General features: G+C 48.5%; 1 protein-coding gene across 1 annotated transcript in view; it reads left to right on the forward strand.

The window, feature by feature from the left end:
• GC (gamma-glutamyl carboxylase) overlaps positions 1 to 13,319 on the forward strand; it is a 108,574-nt gene that overhangs the window by 74,655 nt on the left and 20,600 nt on the right. Inside the window, exon 8 of the mRNA XM_055063497.2 lies at positions 5,065 to 5,325. Coding sequence (XP_054919472.2) covers positions 5,065 to 5,325 — 261 coding nt within the window. The remainder of the gene's footprint in view (positions 1 to 5,064; positions 5,326 to 13,319) is intronic.

Below are 13,319 nucleotides of genomic sequence, written 5' to 3' on the forward strand. Positions count from 1 at the left end.
AATGCCTCGTTGACACTTTGATAATTATGATAGTACGTCTCGATTTTGATGAATATATATAATTACCTAATTAAATCTTAGTAACGAAAGAATTACTGGCAGCTACTCCACTGTACTGGAAACAATATGCACTAAGTTTTCTGCGAGTAACGCATTCCTTTTTTTTTAAATCTTGGTGCATGATTGTTCATTGGGACACGCTGTATATATTTGTGACCTCTGCATGCAAGTGACGATGTTTCCATCCATAATAAATGTAACTTTTTAGAAGGTTTTTTTTTTTTTTTTAATGAGTCGTTAGCTTTGCTTAGTGGAAAGAGAAGCGATACTAAGACAGATATCATCCACGTTCATTTCACACGCCGTTGATAAAAAATTGCAGAAGGGGGTCACTAAAGTCGGCAGGTTTCTTTCAGGGTCAAAAAAAGCCCGCAAAGTATTTTGAAGGGAGGTGAACATACAGCAACGACATATTCATTCTCTGAGCATAAGCTATCCATACCTTTAGAAATAATTGTTAATAGGCTACCTCCTTCTCTTTAAAAATATAATAAACCTTGTCCTTTTGTATATATTGAAATATATTGTGACACGACACGACAATAAGCGGACGGGTGTATCCCCGCGTTTACGCGACTCGGGGCTTCTCGGTAAGCGTTAAACTTTTTCCTTTTTCTTTCTTTTCTTTTCACACACGTTTTAAAGGGCAACTACGGCGACTTTTCAATGTCCACTGATCTTAATAAAATTTTGAGTATACGTTCTCTTCTGCACTTTGATCATCTGCGCCAAACACTATATGGCTGCAAGTCATTTAGTTTTCCTGAAAATGAATTTTAAATATTGATTGCGTTCCCGATCGACTCATGACTTTTTACTGGCCACCCTGTGTTTGTGACGTCTGAGACTACACCGCCACTGTCACTGAAATCGTCGTTGAAATCGCCGCTGTCTCTAGTTCGACAAATCTGTAAAAGATCCCTGTGTCGTCGGGAGACATCATCAGCTTCGCTTCTTTGGCGTTCAGCGCCACGTGTACTGTGTGTTTAGCATGCGTTCTGCGTGTTTACATTATGGTAATGTAGGATCTGACGTCATCGACTCATCGTGACGTCACACGAAGCAGCTACCTGTTTCGGTTTCGGTATCTCGTTCATTGTTTATTTAAAATTATTGATGAATTTGTAAGCAAACTTAATCCCCCTACCGGTGACAGGACTGCCAATGTCATTTGAAAATGACAGTATATCCTGGTATGGTCAGAAAAAACAAACACCGGAGTTTCCCTCTAGGTGCTGTTCAAATTCGCCGAAAATATATCTTGTGCCTAGACACGTTCACGGCCGCATGCGGACGTGAGATTCCGGAACCACGATGTTAGGACTATTGAGAATTGACACTATATTGTGCGACCTATGGCGAGCAGCAAAACCCGCCAATGGCGGATCAATCAAGGGATCTTTTAGGCATGTAAGATTTATGAAAATGGCTTCGACATTCACTAGTGACATACCTTGCGCATACTTTCTAGTGACAATACTAGAAAGTATAACGCGGACAAATTCCTAACATCTGTACATGCCGCGATGACGTTGTAAAAGAAAATGGACGATATTTGCCCTTTGTAAGCCTACATACATAAATGTTTGCTTATACAGATCTCGCAAACGTATTCGGGGAACCTAATGCGTGAATAGATGTTATCACTGTACACTCCACAGCAGTACAAATGTTTAAGAATTTATCCGCACCAGCTTAAGAGGCGCGCTGCCGAAGCATGCCTTCTTTGATGCTGCAAAATTTTCGCAAGAAAGGAACAGAGAAAAGTGACGAGAAGGCTTTACAGTATTCACGCAAGGAATAAGAAAAAAGCACGTAGCGACATCACTTGTAATGTTAAGACACACATTTCCATCACGTCAGAACGGTCGTATTTGCGTCCCTTCCTTTCGTCTACACTTGCCCTTATTCGTTCTTGCGTGTTTCCGCTTGTGTTCCCGTGAATTGTATTCCGAGCGTGGCGGTAACATCGCCGTCAGTCAAGGGATCTTTGGGGCATGTAAAACCCTCTGGGCTGGACTTCTCCACGATAAGGTAGCCGCTCCGCCTACAGGATTATCTGACTGAGCTAGGTATGGCGAATGCTCGAGTGACAAAGTCAGAAGTTCGAATTCTCGTATGAAAAAAAAAAGTTTTTTTTTAAATCTCAATATGGTAAGCTCGAATTTCACCTCCTCCAGTGCACTATCATCTCCAGGCTTGGAGTGGAGTCTGACATCGGCAAAAGATGCCGAGAGCGAGTAGGGCTATACTAATCCAGGTACAACCAAATTAGGAAGGCCCACTAAACCTCAACAAAAGACACTCCCTCACCAGAACAGGAATTGGCCTCCCTGGTGCAGTATTCGGCCACTCCCTCCCAAATGACTCATTCGATCAACCTAGGGCCATCAGTCCCCAGCTCCTGCGGAGCATCTGACCAAGGCGGCGGTCAGACATGTAACGCAGCAGAGGGTGTTAAGAATCCCCGGACCCGGACAGGCCGCTAATGGAAACTGACCCTGGCATCCTTTAACACCCGAACTCTGTCGAGTGAGGCTAGCTTAGCAGGACTCTGAGGAAATATCAGGCATTGTTCGGGATATCATTCGCATTAATGATATTAGAAGAATTGGTGAGGCCTATACAGTGCTGACTAACGGCCATGTCCTCTGCTATAGAGATAAGAAGCAATACGGGGTAGGGTTCCTAATATATAAGGACATAGCGGGCAACATTAAAGAATTCTACAGCATTAATTACAGGGTACCAGTAGTCGCAGTAAAACATAATAAGAGGTATAGATTAAAGGTAGTACAAGCGTACGCTCCGACATCCAGTCATGATGATGATGAAGTAGATCAGTTTTATGAAGTTATTGTATTAGCAATGAGAAAAGAAAAAAAAATTATATTATGGGGTTCTACGTGCCAAAACCACTTTCTGATTATGAGGCACGCCGTAGTGGAGGACTCCGGAAATTTCGACCACCTGGGGTTCTTTAACGTGCACCTATATCTAAGTACACGGGTGTTATCGCATTTCGCCCCCACCGAAATGCGGCCGCCGTGGCCGGGATTCGATCCCGCGACCTCGTGCTCAGCAGCCTAACACCATAGCCACTGAGCCACCACGGCGTGTGGCAATGAGAAAAGTGCAAACTCAGCATACTGTAGTAATGGGCGACTTCAATGCAAAAGTGGGGGAAAAGCAGGCTGGTGGGCAAGCAATTCGCAACTACATACGGCGTCGATTCTAGGAACGCTAGAGGAGAGATGCTGGTAGAATTCGCACAAAAGAATAAGCTGCGAATAGTGAACACCTTTTTCAGGAAGCGTAGCAACAGAAAGTAGACCTGGAAAAGCCCTAATGATGAAAGAAGAAATGAAATTGGTTTCATACTTCCTGCCGATCCCAGCATAGTGCGGGATGTAGAAGTGTTGGGTAGGGTAAAGTGCAGTGATAATAGGTTAGTGAGGGCGAGGATTCACCTCAATTTGAAGAAAGAAAGAGTTAAATTGGTCAAGATGAAACAGGCCAACCTAGAGGCCGTAAGGGTAAAAGCAGACAAATTCAGGCTGGTACTTGCAAACAAATATGCAGCCTTAGAACAGAGAGATAAAGATGACATAGAGGTAATGAGTGAAACCGTAACTAGGCTGGCTTCAGAGGCAGCAATTGTAGTGGGAGGCAAGGCACCAAGGCAACCAGTAGGCAAGCTCTCCCATGTAACAAAGGACCTAATAAAGAAACGACAAAGAATGAGAGCGTCCAACTCAAGAGATAAGACAGAATTCGCGGAACTGTCAAAACTGATCAACAAGGCGAAAATAATAGATATTCGAAACTATAACGTGAGAAACACCGAAGAAGCCGTAAAAAATGGACGCACCTTGAAATCAGTGAGAAAGAAACTTGGCATAGGACAAACCAAGTTGTATGCACTGAAAGATAAGCAGAGTAATGTCATCAGCTATCTCGAAGGTATAGTAAAAGCAGCGGAAAAATTCTATACTGATCTGTACAGTACCCAGAGCAGTCAGGATACCTCCATTAGAAACAGTAATGAACAGGATACAGAAACTCATCCTATAACTAGCGATGAGGTCAGAAGGGCCTTGCAAGACATGAAACGAGGAAGGCGGCATGAGAAGATGGAATAACAGTCGATTTGATCAAAGATGGAGGAGACATAATGCTTGAAAAACTGGCGGCTCTATACGAAGTGTCTGTCGACTTCAAGGGTCCCAGAGAACTGGAAGAATGCAAACATTATGCTAATCCACAAAAAGGGCGACGTTAAAGAATTGAAAAGTTATAGGCCCATTAGCTTACTCCCAATATCATATAAAATACACATCAAGATAATCTCCAATAGAATAAGAGCAACATTGGACTTTAGTCAACGAAAGGCAGGTTTCAGGAAGGGATACTCTACAATGGATCACATCCATGTCATCAATCAGGTAATCGAGAAATCCGCAGAGTACAATCAGCCTCTCTATATGGCTTTCATAGATTACGAAAAGGTATTTGATTCAGCAGAGATACCAGCAGTCATAGAGGCATCATAGACACATTAGGTGGGGCGGGGGGGTAGGCTTCGGCGTCGCCCGGGGTGGGGGGTAGCAGTGCGTGGCAGCAGTGGCACAGTGGCAGCAGGGCGCGCGGGAAACAACCGCACGTTTGACGGCGCCTACGGGAACGCCGGCGCGCACACATGCGCTTTTGTGCGGAGGAAGTGCGCTGGATCGCGGCGGCGCGCCGCTTCTGTCTTCATGTGCGTCTCTGGTCCACTTCATGCCACAGCAGAAGACCCCCCGGAAAATTCCGGAGTGAGCTCGTGCCCCGGAGCCCCCCGTAGTTGGCGCCTATGGAATTAATGATGGCTCTCTCTTCAACTTCGTTTTAACGCGCTCTTACCCTATAGTAGTACAGAAACTTATTCGAGCCTGTGGCGAGGCGCATTACTCGTTGTTTTTAATAAACGCCCGTATTACCGCTCCCTTATGTGCACACATGCAGGGCAACGTCCAATGCATTGGCAGTCCAAGGGCCGAACGTCGGCTGTGCAGGTGGAAGATGACGGCGTTCCTCCTGTGCCTGCACGTGGTCTTGCAGCTTTTCCTGCCGTACTCGCATGGCCTCACCAAGGGCTACAACACATGGACACAGGGAAGCTATGGCTACTCCTGGGATATGATGGTCCACAACTGGAGGCCCGTGCACATCAAGCTTGTCCTCTACGACAACGCCGCGCACAAGACCCACTTCCTGGATCCCGAGGCAAGAATTACGGCAGAGCATCGCGCGTGCTGATAGCTGGCTTGCAGAACAGAGCCTCGGAACGAGGAAAATGAAAGGCAAACAAACAATGAAAGGAAAGAAATAGCCAATTCGACTGGGAACTGTTGTGCTTATTGCAAACCTAGGTCTCGGGTATATGCGATAAACCTCGAGGTTGTTAATACACACAGCGATGTCTCAACTATGACACGGCGCCGCAAATTAAGGCGTAAAGTTTCAGCTTTCTCCTCCCTTTCTTACTTGTTTTATTTTTTTTTATCATACAAGCGGTTCAGCTAGTCGCATCAAGCACGAGAAAAAGCGTTCACTTCGCGCACAAATTCTTATTGTCCCTTTCAGTGCGCTGCACGCTAAATGTTTTCGTTTGCACGCTAAACGTACCAATAAAAAGGAACACTTTTTTTTTGTTGATATCTTCGTGTATCGAAAACCGTTTTGAGCAGGCAGATCCTTAAAGCTTAAGATATACTGAATGGGCCGTTGGTTCTTCACAGCGCGGACATAAATAAAAGTCTATGCATTGCATATACTATTGTTAATCCTACTGTTTGTAACCCTAACGATATAGTACACAAGTTTGCGTCGGACGAAAACGCTAGCGGAGGGTGACACGTCAACATTGCGGAGCGCTTTTCTTGGGAGTTGCCTTCCCGCTCCGCAAAACCAGAGGTGAAGTAAGCACTGAAATATCTAAAGAATCCACGTTACCGAATGCGCTTCCGATCATGACTTCTACATTGCCCCGCAGTCACGGAATCTTTCCTGCCGCACGTCGAAAGCAGATTATTTTCGCTATGTAGTATGTACGCTTCTACGTTTCAGTTGTTTTTAGAGCGCGCCCAACATGTGCGTATCGTTTTTCGTAGCAATTCCGTAGTCTCTTTCCAATACATCTATGGGAGGCGCACAGGAAGAGAAAGTTCCGCTTTATTTTGCCGGTGAGCGTGCCTCTATTTTTTTTTTTCCCTCGAGCACACTTCTTTGTTTTTCACTCGCGCACATTTGACACGTGCGCGTTGGAAGTATACGATACCAAAGGTAAACGAAACGGATGCCGAGATGGAGAAAAAACATAAACAAAGAGAAACAGAAATAGCACTCGCACACCATGAGGAACGCGCGGATTACATCGGGCATATAGAGTCACGTACGCGTGCGGCGTTCGTTGGTTCCGTTTCGTGTGAAATTGATATTCGCGGCACGCAAATACCCTCTGGAATGACATTCGTCCTTCAATCTTTGCTTTCTTTTGGGGGGGGGGGGGGGGGGGGGAATGGGGAGCGCCGTGCGCATACCTGCGTATCGGTTCCCCTGACTGCTTGCTAGCTTACATTTTATTACAAGGATTTATTGCTATGGGGGGGGTTCCGTCTTGGCAGTACCTAAACGGTGTTACGTAAGATAGTTTTAGAACTGGAGAACCAAGCGGCGTGGGGACCAATGAATACTGCGGACCACAAGTGCGCACGCGCAGAACCCAAGCCAGTCTTGGGTCCTTGCGTTCGCCTTGACCCAAGACCCAGAAATCGAGCTATAGCGTGGGACCCCCAGCCGTCTTGGGTCGCACTCACGGGCGACGCGAAATCGCGAGATAGCCAACAGAAACATACGAGCCGCAGCCATTCAAATCTCGTATCGCTCAGTTAAGTTGGTTGCAGAGCGAACTTGCCATGTTCCGGGTGATTTTCGGCATTTTTAGAGGCAAGAGACTCAGGACAACGCTAGAAGACGCTAGCTGAGCTCGATAGATAGATAGATAGATAAACTTTATTAAAAGAATAATCGGAAAAACCGCTAATGGTCGGGGCCCTTAGTCCAGGGCTCCGCTGGCTCTTGCCATCTTCTCAGCTCTCTTAATCAGCTTGAGCTGGTCATCGAGGGCCGAGCTGGACAGCAATGCCTCCCATTGCTCCCTCGTTATGTTCGTGTCTGGGTGTTCTATGTTGTGTAGTGTGCACTCCCACGTGATGTGGTATAGGGTTGGTGTGGCCCCACACCATGGGCATTCGTCCCTGTAGGCTGTGGGGTGTATCCGATGTAATATGTGTAGGTTCGTGTAAGTGCCTGTCTGGAGCCTACGCCAGGCAGCGGCTTCTTCTGTCGTTAGGTTTCGATGGGGTGGTGGATATCGCAAGCGACGCCCTCTGTGGTAGTTCACGATGACTGAATACTCGAGGTCGACAGGGTCCAGGTCTTCTGCAGCCGGCGTGATGAGTGCTCGGTTATGTACGAATCCTCGAGCTGCTCTGTCGGCTTGCAGGTTGCCCGTGATGCCAGTGTGGCCCGGTATCCAGATGATGGTTTGGGTGGTGAAGTCCTCAGAGTCCTCCTTGAGTATTCCGGCTAGGACTTGTGCAGCAGGTCTTCCAATTCTACCCTGTAGGAAGTTGCGACAGGCCTGCTGGGAATCCGTGAGGATCGTCAATGGTTGGTTTGCGTGTAGGCCCTCGCGGATGGCTAACGCGATGGCCAGCTCTTCGGCTTCCGTAATCGTGCAGGGGCGGGTCGATGCCGCGGAGGTAACGTGGCCTCGGTGGTCGCATGCCACTGCAACTGCGCCCTTGTTGTTCGTCCCATACATGGCGGCGTCCGTAAAACGGGCCGTGGTATTGAACCTGAACGCTTTCTCCATGTACTGGGCCCTTGCTCTCCTCCTGTCGGAGTGTAGGTTAGGGTCCATGTTGCGTGGTATCGGGGCAACGTGAAACCTGTCCTGGACGTGACGAGGTATCAAGCAGGTTTCTTGGGTTCGTGTTGTTATTGCTGGAAACCCCAAGGTTTGTAGGACCTGCCGGCCCATGCGAGTCCGCGCAAGTCTCTGTTGTTGCGAGACGTAATGGGCTTCTGTCAGTTCGCTGAGGGTGTTGTGCAACCCTGGCGCCAATAATTTTTCAGTCGATGTACTCATCGGCAGGCGGAGAGCCGTCTTCAAAGCCATCCTCAAAAGTGTGTCGGCCTGCTTTGTCTAGGACTGTGTGAGGTGGTAGTAAGGCAGGCTGTATGTGATTCTGCTCACCACCAAGCTACTGACCAGTCGGAGGGTGTCCCTTTCCTTCATGCCTCTGTTCTTGGATGTTACGCGGGAGATCATGCGCTCGAGTCGGCATTATTTGACCACTCTTGGCTTAAGAAGGGCAGAAACAAGTCGCACAAATAATAACAGTCATTGTTTTTATTACACACTATTCCAAGCCTTTGTTTTTTCTTAAAAATGCATTCCTTTAGATTTCACTTGTAAAATGTTCATCGACGATCACAATACTCACTAATGCGAAATTTGAACGCAGCTTTATGTGAAGGAAGTATCCGTGTCAATATTTGACATTATACAGGGCGTTTCAGCTAATTTTAGCCAGAGTTTAAAAACATACCGATGCACTCTAAGACGACGCGACCAAATGCATGCTGCTCATTTTTGTATGTAGTGTGTCACGCTATTTTTTTTTATTTTTTTACTTTTTTGTCTTTTTTTGTGAAGATTAATTAACCAACTTCTGAAGAAACGAAGTTAGGCGAAAATTCCAATTAGAAAGTAGTATAGCGGTTTGCAAAACGTCCGCTTAAACAGTTTCTGTCTTTCTATCTGTTAAGTATTCGTGTTTTTCAGCTTACTGCGGATGACCGCGAAACAAACAAAAAATGCCTCGACATGCCCGCTTGCGCTTCGTGATTGCATTGCTCCCATGCGTTCCGCGTACAAACGAACATAGCATCTAGCAGGGCGAGCTGCCGCTGAAAAGGCGACAGGGCAGTCACGAAGGCGTTGGCTGTGCGGTTTACGCCAGCGATGTGCTTCCCTCGCGGCGGTTCATGATAGCGATAAGCAGGCGGGGGATAAGCAGACGTCGGGGACGTCCACCTCTCACTCCATGGCGCCTACAGCGTCAGGGACTCCCTCGAAGGCCCACGTCTTCGACGTTGTTGTCCCTGCGGGGAATGGTCCCGACACCGTCGTCGACGCGACGGCCTCAATAGTTCGCCTCTCTTAGGTCTACTGCGTTCAGCACATGGGAGGCCTCAACTTCCAAGTCACCGTCAAGAGCATGGCTTCCATGACTCTAATCGTCGATGCTGGCTGCCTCGTCATCGGTGGCGAGCGTTGTCCTGTCGTTCCCGTCGGCCCGCAGGTAACCAACGTAACCTGCCTCTTTTTGCCGTCCTTCGTTCCGAACGAAGTCCTCGTCCAGGCACTATCACCATACGGCTGGGTTCTGTCTGTCAACGCTGGTCTTATGAGCGGACGACGTGGCGTGCTCACGGGCACACGCTTCGTGCGTATGGACATGAGTACCACAACCCCGGTCTCCAATTATCTACGAGTCTCTGGTCATCGTGTGACGTTTGACTACCGCGGCTTGCAACGCGTGTGTCGTCGGTGCGGCTCCAGCGACCACTACCGTGCACAGTGCACCGCAGCGTTCTGTGGCCGTTGTGGTGTTCATGGCCACGAAAGCGACGGATGTGACCGTCCTTGTCGGCGTTGCGGGGATAGTCACCCTACGGTCGCGTGCCCTGTGCGGCGTTCACACTCAGACGCTGCTACACTGGAGCCTTTCCCCCCTTACCGCCGGCGTCAACTGCGGTTGCGACTGCGCGTGACGCCGTAACCAAAGAAATTGCACTGACACCGCATGAACCAGCGTCAACAAATGAAAAAGAAGAGGCATGCAGCTCGGGAAGTCACAACGCGCCATGTTCGCCGGCCTCCTCTACCGAAAAAGAAGACCGTGACGTGGCGGATCGCAACACGCCATGTTCGCTGGCCTTCCAAGCAGCGAAGGACACGCATGCTGAGGCCGAAAGCGCCTCCACTTCGGCTGCTACCATCACTCCTCCTGATTGCAGCAAAGTTTTAAACGCAGATAAAACACCTGACCCTGCGATCACTACAGTCGATATACCCACAAAATCTGCTGTGGCTTCATCCGCCTCAATTGCATCTCCTACAATGGCGCAACCATTACATCTGAATGAGCCCCCAGCTGCCGAAGTTGTCGACGACGATGAAATCAATCCCGCCGCCCTACCGCTACCGACATCATCCTCATCAGAAAACAGCTTCAGCCTCGGAGTTGATAGCAGCGTTGGACTTTCGCCAAGCCTGGATGAACTCGGCATAGAAATGGCGGCCCCACGAGACGTAAAGTGCGCTCATGCGTCAGCCTCTGGCTCGGACGGCGGCCCGGATCGCCTTGCCGAGTTACAGTGGCCCAAAAAACCTCGGCCTTCTTCGAGAGGGTCGAAGAAGTGACGCGTGCACTGCTTAACCCCTGGACTTGTTCCCGGGGCGCCGACTTGAACACCACGACCAGGTCAGTTTGGTGATACATTTAATTAAATATGGCTGACACCCTGAAGATTATTTCATTAAATGCACAACGGTTCCGAAGTCCTGTAAAACAAGCCGAAATTATCAGCGTGGCCCGCGCAAAAAATTGTGACATACTGTGTTTACAAGAAACAAATTTTTTCACCATTGGACATGTCCTTACTTTCAAACGCACTTTTAACCTAGACTGTTTCTTCTCCGCGACATCACGACCTAGCGGAGTCGGTATTATTATTTTCAACAGAGCTCTCTTGCGAGATCATCATGTCTTTTATGATGGGACTGGGGGAATATTGGCATTTGATTGTGTACTATCTTCATTTAGGTTACGGATCTTGTGCATATATGGACCCGCGCAGGCCAATAAGTCCAATGATTTTTTTCGTGACCTGGACGTGTATTTCCTTGACGGTCGTCACGTGGTGCTTGTTGGGGATTTTAACTGCGTCTTAGACACGCGAGCAGATGTGCAAGGCCCGGGCTGGGGTCGCCCTGATTGGAACGCACGGGAGTTGCGTCGCCTCGTCCAGCATTTTTCGTTGCTGGATACATATAAACTTTTTCATGGTTCTTTATTTGCCTGGACCTGGCGACGCGGTGCGTCGTCAAGCAGGTTAGACCGTGCCTATGTGTAAAGCAGTTTAGCTCAGTATGTCACCCGGTCTGATGTGATAACGTTACCTTCATCCCCTGTTTATATTTCCGATCACAAACCAGTTATACTTGAAATACGCTTCCCTGCTTCCTCATCAGTAAAACCTTGGCGTCTAGACATCCGCGTTTACATGACGCGCGCTCGCGCTCTTGTTTGTCAAGAGTCTTGGGCGCCTCTGTTTCTAGATCTGACCGAGAGTCATGGGATGCGCTCAAGGTGCAGTGGCGTCTGCACTGTTCAGTTGAAGGACGTGCACTCAGACGACGTATGTCAGAAGAACTGGCGGATACTGCCACGAAGCTCCGCATCGCCCTTCGGGTCAATCAACTGACTCCGTCGATGCGGTCATGGCAGCGTGAGCTACGGAGGCGTTTCCAACGCCTCATCGCGGCGGCGTCTTTGTCAGCTGCTGCTTGGCGATGCAGACGTAATCCGTGTGCACACCCCGAAGTTCTGCGCTTTTCAAGAAACTCGCTTTTTAGACAGCCGAATGCATTCGGTTCTGCGGCCCCAAGAGCACTTCCAATATTCCAGGTGCTGCGCTAAATTTTTCAAAATGTCGTTATTTGTTCATTGGTTCACCACAGACACGCCTAAGTCCCCTTTTCCGTCTTCAAAAGAGCAATTCTCTTCGCATTTTAGGCCTTTACTACACCTCTAATGGCACATCAGACTCTGTGTGGCTCTCAATTCTTGAAGCTGTAAGGCGAAATATTGAAGATGTTCAAGGGTATGATTTACCCCTATAAGAAAGAAGGTACTTAGCGCAGTCTGTATTTTGCGGCCGAGTGGGGTATGTTTGTCACGTCGTACAGCCACCATTGCGGGTTACTAGGTCCTTGCAGTCCCTTCTTGGTGCCTTCTTCTGGTCGGGCCGTACAGAACTGGTCTGTCGCGCGGCGCTTGGGCAACCACGCTCTCGCGGTGGGTTCGCCTTCCCATCCGTGTCTGTCCGCTGCCGGCTGCTTGCTCTGCGATTTCTGCTCCGTCTGTTACAGCATGATCAGTGTCCAGCGCGTGAACTCGCTTGCTATTTCCTTGGCACGAAAATTCGCTATATGTTACCGGGCGTACACTTAAATCGCGGACCACAAGTGTTAAACGCACTTATATTTTACTGTACGGCCGTGACATTTTATCGCCACATACAACAGGTATGTCCTGATGTAGACGTTCTCCAAAGCCGTGTATACATATATATAGTAGATACTATGTCAGCCTTACTGCTTCCTCTAGTTCCCCCAGCGCGCCTCGCACGTTCCAATAATGTGTCGTGGGATGCGATAACGGCGTCATTTATGCCTGGCCACCTACGCGACTCCATGTGGCGTCTAGGGTGGCAAGTGCTTCCAACTCGGAACAGGCTTGAGCGGTGGGGCGTTGTCCCACCTTCGCTGTGTCCCAATTGCCCCCTTCAAGAATCCAATAAACATGTACTGCTGCAATGCGTCGTAGCCAGGATATTTTGGAGGGCCGTGCATACTGGTTTTCGTGGCCTTGGAGTTAACCGCTTTGTTACATCTGGTCGCTGCTCACGTGGCCGCTTCGCGCGACTTTTAATTGCTGCGGGGGCCTTCTGTCTATGGCGTAACCGGTTCGAGGCAGTTGCCACGGGACGTCGTCACCGCGCTCTGTTTCCACTTATGGGGAGGCTCTACTCTGAGCTACTGTCGTTTCTGTCGGAGGAGTTGTTCTTCCTTGGAGAAGAAGAGTTCCTTCGACAGTGGTCATGTCGTTTCCTGTCGGTGGCTGATGGACGCGTATGGCTGAATTTTCGTCCAGCCTGGTTCTTGTAGCCAGACCATCAGAAGCATTCATTTAATGCACATAGAATGCAGATGCCCGTGATTTCTGTGTGTGTGTCCTCTCGTATACATGAGCATTTTTGTATATACACATCTCGTGCACATCACTTCAAAATTGTGTAAAGTGTTCTATCACATCATCATTGTACATAACCATTGTGTACACTGTATATATTGAAAATCA

Source organism: Dermacentor andersoni, chromosome 1 (assembly GCF_023375885.2).
Source record: "Dermacentor andersoni chromosome 1, qqDerAnde1_hic_scaffold, whole genome shotgun sequence".
NCBI classification, from domain to species: domain Eukaryota; kingdom Metazoa; phylum Arthropoda; class Arachnida; order Ixodida; family Ixodidae; genus Dermacentor; species Dermacentor andersoni.